At 31.2% G+C, this 20,858-nt stretch overlaps 1 protein-coding gene across 1 annotated transcript; it reads right to left on the bottom strand.

Annotated features, from left to right (window-relative positions):
- Window positions 1–15,531: 15,531 nt before the first annotated feature.
- On the bottom strand, window positions 15,532–17,325 carry LOC132741056 (adhesive plaque matrix protein-like; the record flags this gene model as incomplete). The annotated part of the gene is given in 1 exon segment (XM_060729141.1): window positions 15,532–17,325. A coding segment is annotated over 1 exon segment (990 nt), but the record flags the coding sequence as incomplete, so codon positions are not given.
- Window positions 17,326–20,858: the final 3,533 nt, after the last annotated feature.

Genomic DNA, 20,858 nt, shown 5'->3' with positions numbered 1-20,858 from the left:
AATTTATTTTTTTTGAAAAATTTGCAATAGATATTAAAAGAATATTGAAAATTTTCAAAAACATCATTTATTTCCACCTTAAACGGTAAAATAATGATAGAAAATTAGAAATATCATGTGACTGTGTTATGTACTTCATTTGGTGTAATTCCCTAGAGCTAAATCCGTAACGTACCAGAAAACGGTGTTTAGCTAGGTTATCGAAAAGGTCGATAGGTACCTTTTTTTTACTGGTTTTAAAATTATTTCTTTATCATGAAGAGTTGATTTAGGAGGGATTTTTTTAAAAATCATTTTTAAAGGGATGGGATGATGGCATAACTGGGCAAGCCTTTCCTTTTAAAAGGAAACTTTTTTTATATATCTGTGATTTGTTGTAATTCCCTAGAGCTTAATCCGTACTCAGTAACGTACCGGAAAACGGTGTTTAGCTCGGTTTTCGAAAAGGTTAATAATTTAACAGTGTTACAGCTGATATATTCGTAAAATAAAAAAACCATAAAGTTATAATGAAAATGGAATATGTACAATTACCATTTACTAAACTGTCAAAAGAAGGAAATTCAAATTGGTCCCCGTTTTACCCCTATAAAACACACGCTGACCCGTCTCCATATGTAAACAAACAAACAAGAGTGTTGTCCGATAAGTTTCTCACGAATAAATTTTTTTTATGTGATGAATTTATCGTTGTCGTCATAGTGAGTAGTGAAATTACATGTATACATATAAAGCGACCAAAAGAAAAAAAATAAGTAAATAACATGATAATATTTTACATCAAATTAGATTTAGACTGAGTTATAACAATTGCACAAAAAAGTTTATTATCATGAAAAAATGGTATTAATCTATTTACAAACGAGACGATTGTTTGTGTGTGAAACAAAAATGATTTAACAGAAAGAATTAAATTTAAAATGTGACATACATGTATACATTTTGTAAATGACGTTTTAAATATTTCAATGTTATATTACACACTATCATGGTACCAGTAAAACATATCAAAAAGATAAATTATGGCATTGACAGAGTAATGAAAATTATAAACTTTACATAACAGAAATTTTAGATGTTCTTTCCCTTTATATAATTACAGTACTTTATATGTACCAAAATTTTATAATATACGAATTTCCTGTATATATCTACTTTATTCTTTCTTGAAAGTGTATATTATGTTTTATAAACGTTTGTGTAAACAAATTGTATTCCGATCATCGAGAACCGAAGGTCTCCGCCTACTCTTTCGCGGACAGGAACTCAACCAGGACACGACCTGGAGCTAATCGTAGAAACCGCAATTAGGTTTGGGGCGGATATTACGCACCCAAAGCTGTGCTAGGTGCATTCTCGACCCTCGACCTCCGTATGGTGATGGGGAGCCAGGAACACCCCCGATTTGACGAAGCTATGTGAAGGTGACAGAAGCCACAATTATCACCGTCTTAACACCTATTTAAATTTTAAACCTATATCCTAATAAGTAATCAACTGCTCAACGGACGTTTATAAGCTCTAAAAAGTACCTTTCCTATTTGCAGTACATGTATTTCGTATGTGATTCTTTTAATAAAACTGTCAATAGTGCATATAATTACAAATTTCATAAAGTCAATTGTAAAAGAAACAATCACTGGCAATGACTTAATAAATTCAGTAAAAAAAGAATGATACATGGATTCATCCCAATTTAAAAACACAAATAACGTTCAAATAAAAAGAGAATTTTCGTTATTTTAGCTACCATCGTTCTTTACCTATGGTTCTTCCTTACTTTCTTTTCTTTCTTTCTTTCTTTCTTTCTTTCTTTCTTTCTTTCTTTCTTTCTTTCTTAAATTTCTTTCTTTCTTTCTTTCTTTCTTAAATTTCTTTCTTTCTTCCTTACTTTCTTTTTTTCTTTCTTTCTTTTTCTTCTTTCTTTTCTTTCTTTCTTTCTTTGTTTCTTTCTTAAATTTCTTTCTTTTTTTCTTTCTTTCTTTCCTTTTCTTAGATACGTATTTTGACCTATTTATGGGTAGTTAAATGTTATATAACAATCTGATGACATTTTTGCTTTCATTTTCAACGGGGTCATACCATGCGCGCGCATCGTCAAAATTCTGATACCGCGAACACTTTTTCAACCGGTATTTTGAACAAAAACGAATCATGTAAAGCAATCAGAAAAATCTGGAATGTAATTTCTTTTGCAAAGAAGACGTACTTACTTCTAATTTTAAAATTACAAATGACTTGACACAAGTCTTTCCCTTCTTGTCAGTATCTCGTGTTGAATGCGATTTTGATTCTGGATAGTGCGTACACCCAGCATTGAAATGCTACAGAAATTGAGAAATTGTCGATTAAACTGTATGTTTCACACAACAGGAAGGTAAGTTTATTGTGGAATCTACTTCACAAATATATTTTCAATCTTTGTTATTTTTCCTTTGTATGAAAAATGTCTTTAAACGAACTATTTTTTTTAAGCCCAAGAGGTAACTTCGTTTATTGTCCCCGTAATAGGTAAAATAGGATCGGGGATCTATCCACTATTTTACCTTACAATTTATTATAATGTTACAAAAAACATATTACGTGCATTTATATCATACATTATTTTATAATACATACAATACATAGAAGATAAATGTTCTCTTGGGATTCAGAGTATTTCATTTCCACTTAAACTGGATATAATATACACAGATTGTAATATATAAGTAGTTAATTCAAAAAAAGGTTCTATCTATTTGCTATCATATCAACTAATGAGTACATAGAAACTGTTGAAGATGCTAGCTTTAAACTGCAGACAAGGCCTTGTAAAGATGGTATTATCTCCCTACTCTTGCACAAGAATATATATCTTTTTAATTCTAGACAAAAAAAAAAATTAAATTGACATTGGTCACCTTTTTGATACCCTAAAATAAATGTTTTACAATCAACCTTCCAATCATTATGACATTTTAACAATTGTTGCACATCTGAGATAAAAGTTTTTATAACCGAACAATTACAGAATAAATGAGATAATGTCTCTTTTTCTTCTTTGCAGAAAGTGCATTTATCAGATTGTGTCAATTTCATTTTAGAATAAAATAGTTTGTACCTAGAATTCCTATGGTGATTCAGTTTGAAGCCATTGAAGGAACTACATTACTATAAGTGGTACCCATTTGCAAACATATCCTACACTCACGTATGATACAATGTATAAATTAGCAACGCCGTTTATTATAAATGTAGGTATTGTGACAATTATTAATAATTAACATTTATATTGCTAGAGGTACCACTTCTACATACCAAAATATATAGTGTTTCATACTTTAACAGAACATATACAAAAATGTAGACAATGTATGTACTGTGTCTTCATAGACAGTCAAGATACGCGACAATATATGTTTACATGATTTTAGCCTAACATTCGCAAAGACAGAAAGGATACCATGACTATACAAACAAATGTTTTATGTTTTTTAGTACTACGTATATACTTATGCCTTTGGGCTTAAAACCTGCGATATTTTCCTTTAGATATCGAATGTTTGTGAATATTTATAAGTTCGAACCCTGACTACTCACATTGTATTACGTTCCTAGAACCCTATGAACTACACATATACCTATAAGTGATCTCATTCTTTAACGGACACCCATACCTACACAACCATGTATGATACATATGCATACTTAGCCTTTGTGGCTGGAACCTGACCGTTAATCCTTTAAATATCCGAATATTTATTATAAAATTTAGGTTCAAACCCTGACTACTCACGTTGTATGGCTAGCCTAGACCCCTACGAACCACTCATACTTTAGCAAACACCCATACCTACACAATCATGTATGATACAGGTGTATACATAGCCTTTGAGGCTCAAACCGGGCCGGTTATTATTTAAATATCGCAATAATTGTGATAAAATATATGTTGGAACCTCGACTTAACACCTTGTATGACTTGCCTAGAGACCCCTAACAACCACACATATACCTATAAGTGTTCTCATACTTTAGCAAGCACCCATACCTACACAACCATGTATGATACAGATGTATGCTTACCTTGTGGCTCTCATAGACAGTTGAAGTGGTTTACCGAAAAATATTTCCTTTTACATGTTTTAGCCTAAAATACGCACAGACAGACACAGATATGACTATAATTTTAAAGAAACTGTTTTGTATGGTTTAATTTAGTACTACGAATATTTTATTCTTTGTTTATAAAGCTTACTATTTAATTTAATTTAAGCATCTATTAAGTGTAAATCGGAGGTAATTTTAGGACAAAATTGCTATATTTTATACATCTTTTCCCGACGAAATGGCCGTCGGATAAGATTATATCTATTTATATTCCTTGACACTAGTATGTAAATGTTATATTTAAAGAAATTTCAGGTTGATATCTTATTTCAACAATTTTTGCAGACAGTTAAAAGTCATGAAAAAAAAAAACAACCGAAAAATTGAATGAACCTTACATGTAACAAAGAAGGGTAAAGTTGAGAAAAGGTTAATACTAAGAATAGATTTCTTTGTTTGCTCTGGTGACATTACCCACTACCATAACCCTTACCCCATTAACCACCATTATTTCCTGTGGTAAAGGCATAACATTTATCCTTACATCATTACCCACCTTTACTCTGACCTTTACACACCTTTACTCTGACCTCTAGCCATTTCATCTGCGATGCTCTGGTGACAATACACACTACCATTACCCTTACCCCATTACCCACCTTTATTTCCTGAGGTAAAGGCATAACATTTACCCTTACACCATTAACCACTTTACTCTGACCTTTACACACCTTTACTCTGACCTCTAGCCATTTCATCTGCGATGCTCTGGTGACAATACACACTACCATTACCCTTACCCCATTACCCACCATTATCATCATTACTTTCTGAGGTAAAGGCATAACATTTACCCTTACATCATTACCCACCTTTACTCTGACCTTTACACACTTTTACTCTGACCTCTACCCATTTCATCTGCGATGCTCTCGTGACAATACACACTACCATTACCCTTACCCATTACTCACCATTACTTGACATAACATTTACCCCTACACCTTTACTCGCAAATTTTCATGCACATGTTAGATATTTTAAAAAGTAAAGTATTGTCAACTGAACAAAGAAAGCTATTTTACAAAATGCAAATTGTAATTTAAATCTTGAAAAAAACGTACCAAAATAGATGGGAGTATACAAACATAGCCACTAATGCGTTAGTCACGCAATATGGTGACAAATACAGCAAAATAAGTCATTGTATATAATTGAAATATTGATTATGTTTCTTTATCTTAACATATTAGGATATTTTGGCTGACACAGAGTCATTTAGCTTTAAGTAATAAAATATAATATTTTTCGCAGAATATGCCCGTACTTTTTTTACAAAATGAACATCAATTCTGATTATACAAAGAATGGCTTCATTTAACTCTTACTTGGAACTAAATCATCAAAACCAAATAACTAGTCAAAGGGACATAATTACGCAAATGTTGAAAATAAGTTCAAACAAGGTCGACAGAGTAATCTTTCTTGGATAATAACAATTAAGAGAAAAACATTACTTGGTTACTTAAATAGAAGCAACAATCAATGGTTTTATAACTACTGAAAAAATGTCTAAGTGTTATAGATTATGGCAGTAAACATCGATATGTTAGGCTCCATTAGATACATGTACATCAAAATGTCTATGAGAATAGTACATACCGGGAATCCAGATATTCAGATATCCACTCACTTATTTTCCGAAGAGCACTGGTTTCCTTCAATTTAGTTTAAATTCGGCTCATGTCAACATAACCCCATAATTGGTCAATTTGGCCCGAAATGAGTGAAAAATGCAGTTCTAATATTGGTTAATGCGACCACATCATATCTGGTTATTTCAGTGAAGTTCAATGTGTTTCTTTTTTAAGATACATTAATTGCATCAAATAAGTTTATAATAAAGAGAAGTGATAATGTTAAATTATAATGCGCGTACGAATTTTAAGAAGCATAAAACAAAATACATTGTTTATCGCCAAACAACAATGATACACATTAACAATAAGAAAACAATTGAAATTACACAGTTTTCTGAGGAATTCAAATTAAGATAAGACGAAAAAGTGTTACCTATCAAGAATACAAGTTATAAAGAAAACTAGGTTAAGAGATGCGTTTGTGATGTGCCCATTCCAAACTTTATCTAGGACACATATAGCTTTCTATGAATCTAACAAGTCTATTCAAAGTCGGCCCATTTCAGTTGTATGATTAAAAGTATTTTATTCGAATAGTTCTGTTCTGTGTATTGGGGAATACAAAAAGAAAAATTGATATACACACTCTTCTTAACTCAAATTGCAATATTTACAATTCGCTGTTTGAGAAGTTTTATCAGGTTTACTAATTTCTGTAAATAACTTATAGGAAGAGGTTTGAAATCAAGTTAAACAGTTCTGAAGTTGATTTTTAAGATAAAATCTGAAAGTTTTTAGATTTCAAAAAGAAATTTCTAAATATGCCATATGTTTGTTATCTTGGTGAGTTATTAACGTTATTTTTAATGGTCTACAGGCTGTATTGGTATAAGTATTTCAAATATTGATAAAACAATACACATGTATAAGTTGGATATTCTTATTAAAGATTACTTTTAAAAATGTTGATGAAGTTCTAAGTGATTTATATGATGAATAATACTATTTTGTTCTTGAACAATTTATAATCTTAAAAAAATATGTGTAACTTCAGATTATGTATCTCACACTTGCCAACACATTCATACATGTCATATTTATATTATTTCATGACTTGCTGTTATGTCTGATACCAGACTTGTTATCAGATTTAGTATATTTACCCAATAAATACCTATATTGATTTGATAATTAACATTTAACACTTTTTTCTTCCCAAAAGTACATGAAAGATACGTAAATAATGTTTAAAGGAATAAAGAAATAAATAAGTTGACCCTTCTTGGGTTTGAACAGTAGTTATAGCCTATTTGAGGTGATAATGCTCATACTTCAATATGGTAAAAATATTACGTTGTTAATATAACTAATTCTGATTTATAAAAGGGAGATAACCACAACAAGATTTGTTATGATGCTTACGACGGTTATTTCATCTTATTATGATAGTGTTCCCGATAAACGGATTGATTTAAACGTTGTCTTTTTTGGTATAACAAGTAGTTATCAAATATATGCCAGCTTGCAATAATGTTTTTTCTTGTTATATTAAAGCTCTTTTTGATCAATTCTGTTGAAATGATTTAATACTATTAAACTAGAAGCTAGAAAATGATTCTGCATGTTTTCGCTTTAAACTACAGTTTAGTTGAACTGTTTGACTTTGAATTGTATATATGGAATGAAATATTGAATGGAAAATATGTTATATGTTGTAGTTCAATATATAACTACTTCGTAGACTTGTCAGTCCTACAGACGATATTAATTGATACGTTACACTTTATTTGTTGTCCTACCTTAATTTGAATTCCACAGAAAACTTTATATGTCAACTGTTATTTTCTAAATGTATATGTGTATCATTGTTGTTTGACTATGAATTTTGTTTTATGCTTGTTAAAATTCGTATTTGCATTATAATTATTTTAATGAGTTTGCATTAACAATAATGTATCTGCGTTTATCTTTTCTTTGAGGTCGAATTGACCAAATTCGGGGCTTGGTTGCCCTAGGGCCGAGTTGTTATTGAATTGAAGGAGACCAGTGGTATTTGGAAAATAAATTGATATTTATTAAAAAAGTCACTTTATATCTCCTGCGTTTAATTAACGTAAAATATTGTTTTGGATAACTTGATAGTACGAACAGCTTGATTTCAAGTGTGTTTTATTCTCATAGATATCTTGATGTATATGTATCTAATGGACACTAGAATACCGATGTTTATTAGATTTATACGAAAAATATGTCAGATATTTTTTCTTGCATATTCTGTCATAATCTATTATACTTAGATACTTTTTCATGGAAATTAATGTCATTTCAATTAAAACTCTTTCCTGAATATGACGGACGAATTTACAACATAATTCATAATGACAAAATGACGTCATCCCAGGCACACAGTTTCATAAATGACGTCATTTTAACGTGCTTCATTCATAAAATTCGTTGATGAAATAAAGCGATTCTTTTAGCAATTCCATGTCAGATGAAATTTCAGTCATTGTCTACACTACCTGAGAATCAGTCTGTTATGAAATAATGTAATTTCTACTTATGTAAATTGTGTATTTTTAGAATCCATAAATGCTTGTAATTTCTTGTTCAGTAATTATAAAATCATTAATTATTACTTCTGTCATGTTTTTCTTTTCTTGTTATTATCCAAGAAATATTACTCTGTCGACCTTGTATGAACTTATTTTCATTAGTTGCATAATTATGTCCCCTAGACCATTTATTTGTTTAGCCATGATTTTCCGTTCTAAGTAAGGGTTACATGATGGAATTCTCTATATAATCAGAATTGTTGGCCTTTAAAAAAAAACTACAGACATGTTTAACAAAGAATATTACAATTATTTACTTAAAGCTGCATGGCTCTGGGTGAGTCAAAATATTATTAGATTTAGAAAAGAGGGAAATATAGTCACATTTCAGGAACAAAATAATGAATGTTATATGTAATAACTGATTGATTAATGAATTTGCCGTATTTATCACCATATTTTTTTTACGTGACTTAGGGCTATATTTGCATAATCTGCTCTTTTTTTTAGAATAACTTTCTCTATTAACCTGACAATATTTTACCTTTTAATGTGTTTAAAAAAATGTTTTTCATTTCTTGTTATTATCCAAGAAATATTACTCTGTCGACCTAGTTTGAACTTATTTTCATAAGTTGCATAATTATGTCCCCTAGACCAGTTATTTGTTTAGCCATGAATTTCCGTTCTAAGTAAGGGTTACATGATGGAATTCTCTATATAATCAGAATTGTTGGTCATTTAAAAAAAACTACAGACATGTTTAACAAAGAATATTATAATTATTTACTTAAAGCTGCATGACTCTGGGTGAGTCAAAATATTATTAGATTTAAAAAAGAGGGAAATATAGTCATATTTCAGGAAAAGTAATGAATGTCATATGTAATTAATGATTAATTTAATGATTTTGCAGTACTTATCACCATATTTCATTCACGTGACTAAGGGCTATGTTTGCATAATCCGCTCTTTTTTTGAGAATAACTTTCTCTATTCACTTGATAATATTTTACTTTTTAATGTATTTAAAAAATGTTCATGAACATTTGCATGATGAATCTGAGCCGTATTCACGAATTGATACTGTTATGTTTTTTCATTTGTTCTTATAAGTTGCAATGTCAAATGCAATGTCAGTTGCTTTCAATTAATAAAAAGTTGCGAAAAAGCTAAAGAATATGTCCTATTTTTAAAAATGGCAGCACAAGTCATAATTCCTGAAATATTCTCTTCAATTTTGAAACTGGAACTAATTTTTGTATTTGACACTGGAGACTTACCTACTGAAACTGTATACTGCCTCTTAAAGGAGCAAAATATTTTTCCAGTAATATAATCTTTACCCAAATTTGAAATATTCGATGTTTAAAAATGTTTTATGTGCAATCAAACAGTTCTGAAAAAAAAGCACAGAAATTTTTTATCAAACAAATTGTTCATTACCAGAAAAATTCCAATCCGAGGATTTCATCTGAAGAAAATTTGGTCATTTGGAAGATATATTATATAATTATGAATTATGATAACTAATTTCTGAAATGCAATGCTTTTGTAACCAGGTAGCAAGACACAAACATCCCAAGGAGGCCAAAGTCGAGGAAAATTAGCTGGAAAAATTTGCATGTATCTTTTTTCCAGACATTTTAACTGAAAATTAAGTATAAGAATGGTTTTTATTACTCTAAAATGTAAATAGTTTGAGAACATTTCTGATTTTAGAACCATGATATATTAATGCTAGGTTTATGTTTTTTACCAGTGCAAACTAAATCAGTTCTGCAAAAATGCTGCAACATATTTTTTGAAGAAAACAAAAAAGGATTGGCATCACAGGAATAAAGTTCCTATCCGAGGCCTTCATTTGAAATAAACAAGTTAAAGTGGGAGAAATATCCGGTAATTTAACATTATAGTGATTAGTTATGCTTATGTAACCATGAAATGAGACAAAGAACCCAGAGGAGGCTAAATGTGAAGGAAATTTATCTCTACAAAACTTGCATGTATGTTTATAACAGTCAATTTAGATTAATATCTTCTGAATTTCCATTCAAATTGATAAATATATGTATCCCATGCAATTCACAGCAAACAATAAAATATTCATTGCAAACTGCTAGTATTCTATTTGTCAGGCTTGATGATTTGATGCTTTGTTGATTTTCATCGCGAAAACATATTACAAATCAGCCACATTTTCGACGAGAACTCAGATCAAGTATCGTTTTTGTTTGAAAAGCAAAACTAGACAGTAAGGCGTGAAATAAAGCATATATTAGTATTTTAAGCTGAAATATTCTCTTCAATTTTAAAACTGGAACTAAATTTGAATTTGACCCTTGCCAACTTGAGACTAACCTACTGAAACTGTATACTGCCTCCTAAAGGAGCAAAATATTTTTCCATTAGCACAATCTTTACCCAAATTTCAAACATACGATGTTTAAAAATGTTTATGTGCAACCGAAATCAGTTCTGAGCAAAAAAATCACAAAGATATTTTTTTATTAAACAAATTGGCCATTACAAGAAAAGATCGCAATCCGAGGATTTCATTTGAAAAAAATGGGTTCAAATGGAAGATATATTATACAATTATGAGTTATGATGAATAACTTCTGAAATGCAATGCTTTTGTTACCAGATAGCATGAAACAAATATCCAAAGGAGGCCAAATCGAGGAAAATTAACTGAGAAATTTTGCATGTATCTTTTTTCCAGACATTTTCACTGAAAATAAAGCTTAAGAATCGTTTATTTAACACTAAAATGTAAAAAGTTTGACAAAATATCTCGTTTTAGACCCGTGACATATTAATGCTAGGTTTCTTTTTTTTTAACCAGTGCAAATCAGTTCTCTGCAATAAGTGCTCCAACTTATTTTCTGAAGAAAACAAAAGGATTGGCACTACAGGAATAAAGTTCAAATCCGAGTCCTTCATTTGATGTAAACAAGTTGAAGTCGGAGAAATGTCCGGGAATTTTTATATGATTGTGATTTTTATCTGAAATGTTATGCTCATGTAACCATGAAATGAGACAAAGAACACAGAGGAGGCTAAAGGCGATGGAAATTAATCTTTATAAAACTTGCATGTATGTTTTTTAACATTCAATTTAGAGTAATATCCCTTGTATTTCCATTCAAATTGATGAATATATGTATCACTTGCCACTCTCAGCAAAGCAAACAATAAAAATTCATTACCGACTGCTAATATTCAATATGTCAGGCTTTATGCCTTGATGCTTTGTTTATTTTCATTGCGAAAACATATCACAAATCAGCCACATTTTCGACTAGAACTAAAATCAAGTATCGTTTTTGATTGAAAAACAATATTAGCCAGTAAGGCGTGAAATATAGCATATATTAGTAATTTAAAGCTAAACTATTCTCTTCAATTGTAAAACTGGAACTAATTTTTGTATTTGACCCTGGCCAACTGTAGAAGTACCTACTGAAACTGTAAACTGCCTCCTAAAGGAACAAAATATATTTCCAGTAGCACTATCTTTACCCGAATTGAAAACATTTGATCAATAAAGATATAAAATTAGCTTAGCTTTGTTCATGAGCAACCAAAATCAGTTCTTGAAAAGGCAAACCTTTTTGGATGAATAAATTAGGCATTACAAGAAAAATTCCAAACCAAGGGTTTCATCTGAATGAAAATGGTTCAAGTGGAAGTAATATCATATAATTATAAATTATGATGACTTATTTCTGAAATTCAATGCTTTTGTAACCACAAAGCCAGACACAGGCATCCCAAGGTGACCAAAGTCAAGGAAAATTAGTTCGAAAAATCTGGCATGTATCTTTTTTGCCAGAGAAATTTTAACAGAAAATTTAGCGCACTAATCATTTGAGTTTTGTCTTTAATGTAAATAGTTTGAGTAAAGTTCTCATTTAATGGCCATGTTTAATTTAAGATGGGTTTCTTGCTGTTTACCTGTACAACCTAAGTCAGTTCTGCAAAAAATGCTCCGAGATATTTTTGAATAAGAAAAGTTGGCACTATAGAAAAAAAGTTCCAATCTGAGGCCTTCATTTGAAGTTAACAAGTTAAAGTGGGAGAAATATCCTGTTATTTAACATTATAGTGATAAGTTATGCTTATGTAACCATGAAATGAGACAAAGAACCGAGAGGAGGCTAAAGGAGATGGAAATTTGCATGTCTGTTTTTAACAGTCAATTTAGAGTAACATCCCCTAAATTTGCATTCAAACTGATGAATATATGTATCCCACGCAACTCACAGAAAACAAAAATTAAATAATTGCCTCTTGCTAGTATTCAATATGTCAGACTTGATGCTTTGATGCTTTGTTTACTTTCATCGCGAAAACATTTTACAAATCAGCCACATTTTCGAGGAGAACTGAGATCATGTATCGTTTTTGATTGAAAATCACTACTTGACATTAAGGCGTGAAATATAGCATATATTAGTATTTTAAAGCTGAAATATTCTCTGCAATTTTAAAACTGGCACTAATTTTTGTATTTGACCTATACCAACTGACCTACTGAAACTGTATACTGTCTCTGAAAGGAGCAAACTGTTTTTCCAGTAGCACAATCTTCACCCAAACCTCAAACATTCGATGTTTAAAAATGTTTATGTGCAACCTAAATCAGTTCTGAAAAAATGCACAGAGATTTTTTTATCAAACAAATTTGCCATTACAAGAAAAAATTCCAATCCGAGGATTTCATCTGTAGACATTTGGTTCAAATAGATGATATATTATATAATTATGAATTTTGATGACTAATTTCTGAAATGCAATGCTTTTGTAACCAAGTAGCCAGAGAAAAATATCCCAAGGAGGCAAAAGTCGAGGAAAATTAGCTTGAAAATTTTGCATGTATCCTTTTGCCAGACATTTTAACAGAAAATTAAGCATCTGGATCGTTAATTTTACTCTAAAATGTAAAGAGTTCGACAAAATGTCTCATTTAAGACCCATGATATATCAATGCCATGTTTTAGTTGTGATTAATGCTTCCGAGGGATCACTTTGTTTCCAGAATTTTGTACTTCACAACAGCAGGTGTCAAGTCCCGTGTGGCAGCCGTAAAAAGTTGCCCCGTACTTCACTTCAGTGTTGTTATATTTTCTGGTCCTTCTGGATCATTGATACCAACACTATAAAATGTTTACAATTGAGTACCGCTCAAGCCGGTGCTAGGGGGCGTGAGGGATGTTGCACTTATTCATTATCCCTCATGTACAGACTCAATCAAACCGAGTTTGCAATTCTTATATTATTTTGTTGTGATTAATGCTTCCGAGGGATCACTTTGTTTCCAGAATTTTCTACCAGTGCAAACTAAATCAGTTCTGCAAAAAGTGCTCTTGCATATTTTTGAAGAAAACAAAAAGGATTGGCACAACAGGAATGAAGTTCCTATCCGAGGCCTTCATTTGAAGTAAACGAGTTACCAGGGGAAAAAGATGAAATAATCTCTTCAATTTTAAAAACTGGAACTTATTTTGTATTTGACCCTGGCCAACTGGAGACTAACCTACTGAAACTGTATACTGCCTCCTAAAGAAACAAAATATATTTCCAATAGCACAATCTTTACCCGAATTTAAATCATTTGATAAATAAAGGTAAAAAATTAGCTTAGCTTTGTTTGTAGGCAACCTAAATCAGTTCTCAAAAAGGCAAAAGTTTTTTGTGTCGCGCGCGCGTGCGTGTGTGTGTGTCTTATAATCTAGTGCTTATTGCTTCATTGTGGGAAACAGTTTTGTGGACGGACGAACGGAGGTTTAAAACTAAAGTCTCCTCCGGTTAAACCGGTAGGGGACTGATAGAATTAGACTGGAATTTGAGGAATTAACAATTGGAAATGTTAGAACATATAAAAATACTAATAAAGTAGCTTAAAAGGAAAGGACATTTGACAGTTCTTGCTTATGTATCTTTCATTTGCTAAACATAAAACACACGTCTATGTCCTCCTTTTATAACTTCAAGTGTTTCGTACACATGTTCCGTCCCCCGGCTAAAATAAATTACAAAGTGTAGTATTGTATTGCGGATAATGTTATTTCTAGTATTAAAATGCTCAATTGCGAGTAGCATTTTCTTGGTTGTTTGTTTTGACATAAAAATCGAATACACATAAATACAGATGAAAGATAGTTGAGCGCCAAACCATTTGATTTCGAAAATGTACTTGTATAAAAGAGCAGTCTGTAAAGTCCAGACACTGAAGCCAGCTAGTTTCACATATCTTGGAAAAAAATAGATGAACAAAAGCAGATATTTGGTAACAGCCGGATTTTCTACAAACTTCACTCTTATCGTTTTTGTAGGCAATTGACAAATGGCGACCTTGGAGAAAACGTAAACAAAATATGTCGCAGTTTTGAAACCGTTAATGGCATTTACATCGATTGACAAGTCAATTACAAACCCAGCAAGAATTTTAATGTAGCATGTGTTGGATAAAAACGAATTTTGGAATGTTGTTGTTTTCATCCAAAATTGAATGATTCTGAGTGTGAAATGCTTATATTTTAGCAAACGTTTTGCCAATGATATTTGTAAATGAAATAGATAAAATAGAGAAAACATAATCCCTAAAGAAAGCCCAACACGGCGCTAGCACCGGCTTAAGCAGAACACGAAAATGGTGAAATTTTGAATTAAGAAACATCCGCAGATGTGTTCATACGGTTTTTATCATAGAACTTTTAATATGACACAGTAGTGCCATTCCATGAAAGCGGCGTATTGTCCCCAAATTAAAGAATGCGTTTGCCCTAAACGATTTAACAATGGGCGGAACTAAATAAAATGGAATTTTAAAAGGGGATATGAAGTTATGAAGCCTGCATATCACAGACAAGACGTCAAAAGACAATTTAAAAAGCAGGCAGGCATATATCTTATCAATTTACGATATGAAGTCGCTTCTTTCACTTTTCAATGTAACAAAACTATTACGCCTATCTGAACAATATACATGTAAATTATCATTTTTAAGTTTTTAAATTGTAATGCAATTCACGAAAATTGAAAAAATGTTGTTACAAAAATGTACACATTTGATCTAAACTTGATAAAAATGGGTATTTTACGTATAACTTAAGCTCATTTAAGTACATGTATCATGAATTTATCTGGAAAAGAAAAAATACAGACAGACGTATCTTTGCAACTTATTTTACTCGAAATGTAATTCAGGTTTAGATTTAAATGCAGAAAATTTGATTTGAGTGATAATTATAATAACATTCCATTAAGGTTATATTTTGAAGCATTTTAAATCATACAATTTGGTTGGTTAATTGTATTTAATTGTATTTTTTTAAGTGTCATCATTGTACAATTTCCAACTTTTATACATAGATTTTATAGGTATACATTGCAATAGTCATTCTAAAGTAGAATATATCTAGACTACTGAGTATTATGTCAGGACTTCAGCAATTCTAAAATAGAGAAACCAAATATTTAAAACAAATGTTAGATATTCTTTGTTAACAATTTAACCAATTCATCTCATAACCAGGGATAACTGATGCTCATTTTTTATTTATCAAGCAACTCATTTTCAAGGCCTCTTTAATCCCATTCTTGTTATTGAAAACTTTGGTACTGCCCACAACATGTCAACATAAATATCGCTACATGCTGATTGGCTAAATTCTGCAATCGATAAGACACCAGTAATTTGTGATCTGGGAATAATTCAGTCTTCGCTGGACGCGGACGGATTGCTGTATTACTTTAGTAAATCGTAGTAAATTCAATAATGTATTTTCTTCGTTTTAAAGTAAGTTAATAATAATTTGAATTGTTTTATTAGGATGAATGTGTTGAAAGGTAAGATTTTCTTCTGAACGCTTCATTCATTTTGCATCTAAGGTTTGAGCATTTCATCATGTCAAAGACGATATGTATCTATTTTGTAAAGTATGATTTTTTTCTAAAAATGTATAAATAATGAAGTAAACAAAATATTGAGAAGAAATAAAATGGTTAGAAATTAATATTCTTTAAAAATGTTACTTTATTGTTCAAATGAAAGTACGAAGGAACTTTCTTTTTTTGCTGAATAAAATGCTATTTCTAGACAGGCAGACAGGCAAGTAAGTAAAGTAGGTAGGTGGGCAGGCAGGTAGGTAGATAGGTTGGTAGGTAGGCAGGCAGGAGGGTAGGCATATAGGTTTGTAGGCAGGCAGGTTAGTAGGCAGGTAGGTAGGCAGACAGGCAGGAAAGCAGATAGGCAGGTAGGCAGTTAGGCAGGCAGACAGGCAGGCAGGCAGGTAGGTAGGTAGGTAGGAAGTTAGATGGACAGGCAGGTAGGTAGGTATGTAGGTAGGTATGTTGGCAGGTAGGTAGGTAGGTAGGAAGGTAGGAAGGCAAGTAGGTAGATAGGTAAGTAGGTAGGTAGGTAGGTAGGTAGTTAGGCAGGCATACACCTAGACAGGTAGATAGTTAGGCAGGTAAGCAGACAGGCAAGTAGGTAGGTAGGATGGTAGGTAGATAGATAGGTAGGTAGGTAGGTAGGCAGGCAGGCAGGCAGGCAGGCAGGCAGGCAGGTAGACAGGAAGGCAGGCAGGCAGGCAGGTAGGCAGGTAGGCAGTTATGCAGGTAGGTAGGTAGGAAGTTAGATAGATAGGCAGGCCGGTAGGTAGGTATGTAGGTAGGTATGTTGGTAGGTAGGTAGGTAGGTAGGTAGGTAGATAGGCAGGCCGGTAGGTAGGTAGGTAGGTAGGTAGGTAGGTAGGTAGGTAGGTAGGTAGGTAGGTAGGTAGGTAGGAAGGTAGGTAGGTAGGTAGGTAGGTAGGTAGGTAGGTAGGTAGGTAGGTAGGTAGGTAGGTAGGTAGGTAGGTAGGTAGGTAGGGTAGGTAGGTAGGTAGGTAGGTAGGCAGGCAGGTAGGCAGGCAGGTAGGTAGATAGGTAGGTAGGTAGGCAGGTAGGCAGGTAGGCAGGTAGACAGGTAGACAGTTAGGCAGGTACGCAGGCAGGCAAGTAGGTAGGTAGGATAGGTAGATAGTAGGTAGGTAGGCAGGCAGGCAGGTAGGTAGGCAGGCAGGCAGGCAGGCAGGCAGGCAGGCAGGTAGGTAGGTAGGTAGGTAGGTAGGTAGGTAGGTAGGTAGGTAGGTAGGTAGGTAGGTAGGTAGGTAGGTAGGTAGGTAGGTAGGTAGGTAGGTAGGCAGGCAGGCAGGCAGGCAGGCAGGCAAGCAGGCAAGTAGGTAGGTAGGATGGTAGGTAGATAGGTAGGCAGGTAGGCATGTAGGTTGGTAGGCAGTCGGGCAGGAAGATGGGCAGGCAGGCATGGGCAGGCAGGCAGGCTGGCAGGCAGGTAGGTAGGTAGATAGGTCGTTTAAGGAAGTTTGATTGTTAAGCAGGCAGGTAGGCGGGCAGGCACTTTTGAAAACATACTGATATACAATTCTATTTTATTGTAACATTTTTAAAAGATGATAAATTAAAAGATGAACAACAATTGATGAATTAAATATATATAAAAATAAATATTTGATATTTGTATAAAATGTATAAATTTATATGATAATTAAATCGGTCAATTTTAGATCAAAATTGATATCCAAAGCTTTTTACATGTAACACTTCCAGAAAATAATAGATTTAGTCAAAAAAGGAAAATAAGTTTATAAATAAATTGGTCAATATCATTCTCTATTTCGTTGTATCACTAAGCCATGCAGGCAAACAGTCAAAGCCGGCAGTGGTTATGTAGGTAGACAGTCAGCCAACCAAGCAGGAAGAAAGGCACTTGTATGAAGGCAGGTAAGGATACAGGAATACAGGCACTTTAAAATAGTAAAGGCCGACGTGCAGTCAATTTATTAAACAATCTGTTATACAATTCTTTATTGTTATCATTTAAAAACATATATATTACAATATGAACGAGATATTTGTATATTAAATACAGAAATAGATATTTATGGATATAACGAAAATATTATCTTACAATGTGAACAAGAAATTTATCTTATAAAATACAAAAAAATAATATTTAATGAATATAATAATTAGTATAATAAATACATGTTCCAATTTTAAATCAAAAAAATATTCACGTTTTTATTGCAATACTTTAAGAAAAAATAGAAATTTAACTTTTATTTTAAATACATATATCATTAAATATATTTTTTATATATAAAATTTATCCAGGGAGACAGGAAGCCAGTGGTATGAAGGCTGCAAGTATGCAGGAAGACAGGCAGTTTAAAATAGGTAGGCCGACAGGAAGGCACTTTTTAAATTAATCTGTTATACAACTCTATTTCATTGTATCATTTAAAAAAAAATAACAATATGAACAATAATAATAATATAATAAATTAGTATAATAAATACATGGATCAACTTTAAATAAAAAATATTTCATGTTTAAAACGCAATATTTTAAGAAAATAATATATTTAATTTTTATATTAAATATATATTTATTTTTATAAATAAATTGCCAATTTTATCAAGGCAGACAGGAAGCCAGTTGTATAAAGTATGCGAGAAGACAGGCAGTTTAAAATAGGTAGACCGACAGGCAGGCACTTTTTAAATTAATCTGTTATACAACTCTATTTTATTGTATCATTTTTTTAAAAAATAATTTATTACAATATGAACGAGAAATTGCTATATTTAATACGAAAATAAATATTTAATGAATATAATAAATGAGTATAATAAATAAATTGGTCACTTTACGAAAATATTATCTTACAATGTCAACGAGAAATTTATATATTAAATACAAAAAAAAGATATTTAATGAATATAATAAATTAGTATAATAAATACATGGGTCAATTTTAAATCAAAATAAATATTTCACGTTTTTATCGCAATACTTTAAGAAAATAATATATTTAACTTTTATATTAAATACATATTTTTTCTATAAATAAATTGAACAATTTTATCCAGGCAGACAGGAAGACAGTTGTATGAGGGCCGGCAAGTATGCGAGAAGACAGGCAGTTTGAAATAGGTAGACCGACAGGCAGGCACTTCACGTTTTTATCGCAATACTTGAAGAAAATAATATATTTAACTTTTATATTAGATGCATATTTTTTTCTATAAATAAATTGAACAATTTTATCCGAGCAGACAGGAAGCCAGTTGTATGAAGGCCGACAAGCATGCGGGAAGACAGGCAGTTTAAAATTGGTAGACCGACAGGCAGGCACTTTTTAAATTAATCTGTTATACAACTCTATTTTATTGTATCATTTTATGAACGAGAAATTGCTATATTTAATACGAAAATAAAAATTTAATGAATGTAATGAATGAGTGTAAAAATAAATTTGTCAATTTCAAGAAAATAATATATAACAATATGAACGAGAAATTTGTATATCAAATACGAAAATAAATATCTAATGAATATAATAATTTAGTAAAATAAATACTTTGATCAATTTTAAATCAAAACTTATATCCAACGTGTTTTCTTATTGCGACACATTTAGAAATAATAGATTAAATGATTTAAAATCAAACAAATAGATATAGTTGATAGTCTTATTAGTCAATTTAAAAACCAAACTGTTATTCAGCTCTATTTCTTGTAATATTTATCTAGGCAGGCAGGTAGGTAAGTTGTTTTATTTAGGTAGGCAGGCAGTTTTAGGTAGGTAAGCAGGCAATTTGAAAACAGTTGATATGCAGTCTATTTTATTGTATCATTTTAAGAAAAATGTTAATTAAGAGATGAACAAAATAGTGATATAAAATATTTAAATAAATATCAATTGAAAACATATGAATTCACATCAAAATATATTGGTCAATTTTAAATCCAAGTTAATGCCCCACGCTTCTTATATCAAACACTTTAGCAAAATAAAGATTAAAAGGTTTAAAAAACAAATAGATAAATTAATAGATTAATTGGCCAAACTTTAATTCATTTTTATATCCAAATATATTTATTGTTACACTTTCGTAAAATAATAAATACCAATATGAAAAAACAAATAAATAAAATAAATAATCTACTCCAGAAAACAAATAGATTGATTTATCAAATTTAAAAACAAATTTTATCAAACGCTATTTCATTTAGAAAATAAGAAATAAACAATATATATATTAATTGATAGATAAATTTGGTAAAATGTAAAACAAATCTTGTAAAACAAATCTGATATCCAACTTATTGAAGTGTGAAGTGTAACATTTTAAGAAAAAAATATTAAGAAAAAAACAAACAACAACAACAACAACAACAAAACAAGAGCAAAATGAGATCATGTACATAAATTAATCAATTTAGAAGCAAACATATATTAAACCCATTTTTTATTGCAACACTTTCGGAAAATATTTAGATAAAAGATCAAAAGTCAAAAGAATAGATAATTTAATAGGTTGATCATTTATTAATAAAAGAAAACGAATATTCAATCCTATTTTATTGTAACATTTTCAGAAAATAATGAAGTAAAAGAATAAAAAACCATACCAGTGGACGATTTATTATTGTTACTTTAAAGATAAAAATAAATTATAAAAAACAACTCAAAAGATCTAAGATCAAATATAAAAA

This window comes from Ruditapes philippinarum, unplaced genomic scaffold (genome assembly GCF_026571515.1).
Source record: "Ruditapes philippinarum isolate M1 unplaced genomic scaffold, ASM2657151v2 ctg8573_1_1_1_1, whole genome shotgun sequence".
NCBI classification, from domain to species: Eukaryota; Metazoa; Mollusca; class Bivalvia; order Venerida; family Veneridae; genus Ruditapes; species Ruditapes philippinarum.
This window is presented reverse-complemented; position numbering and strand designations above follow the sequence as displayed.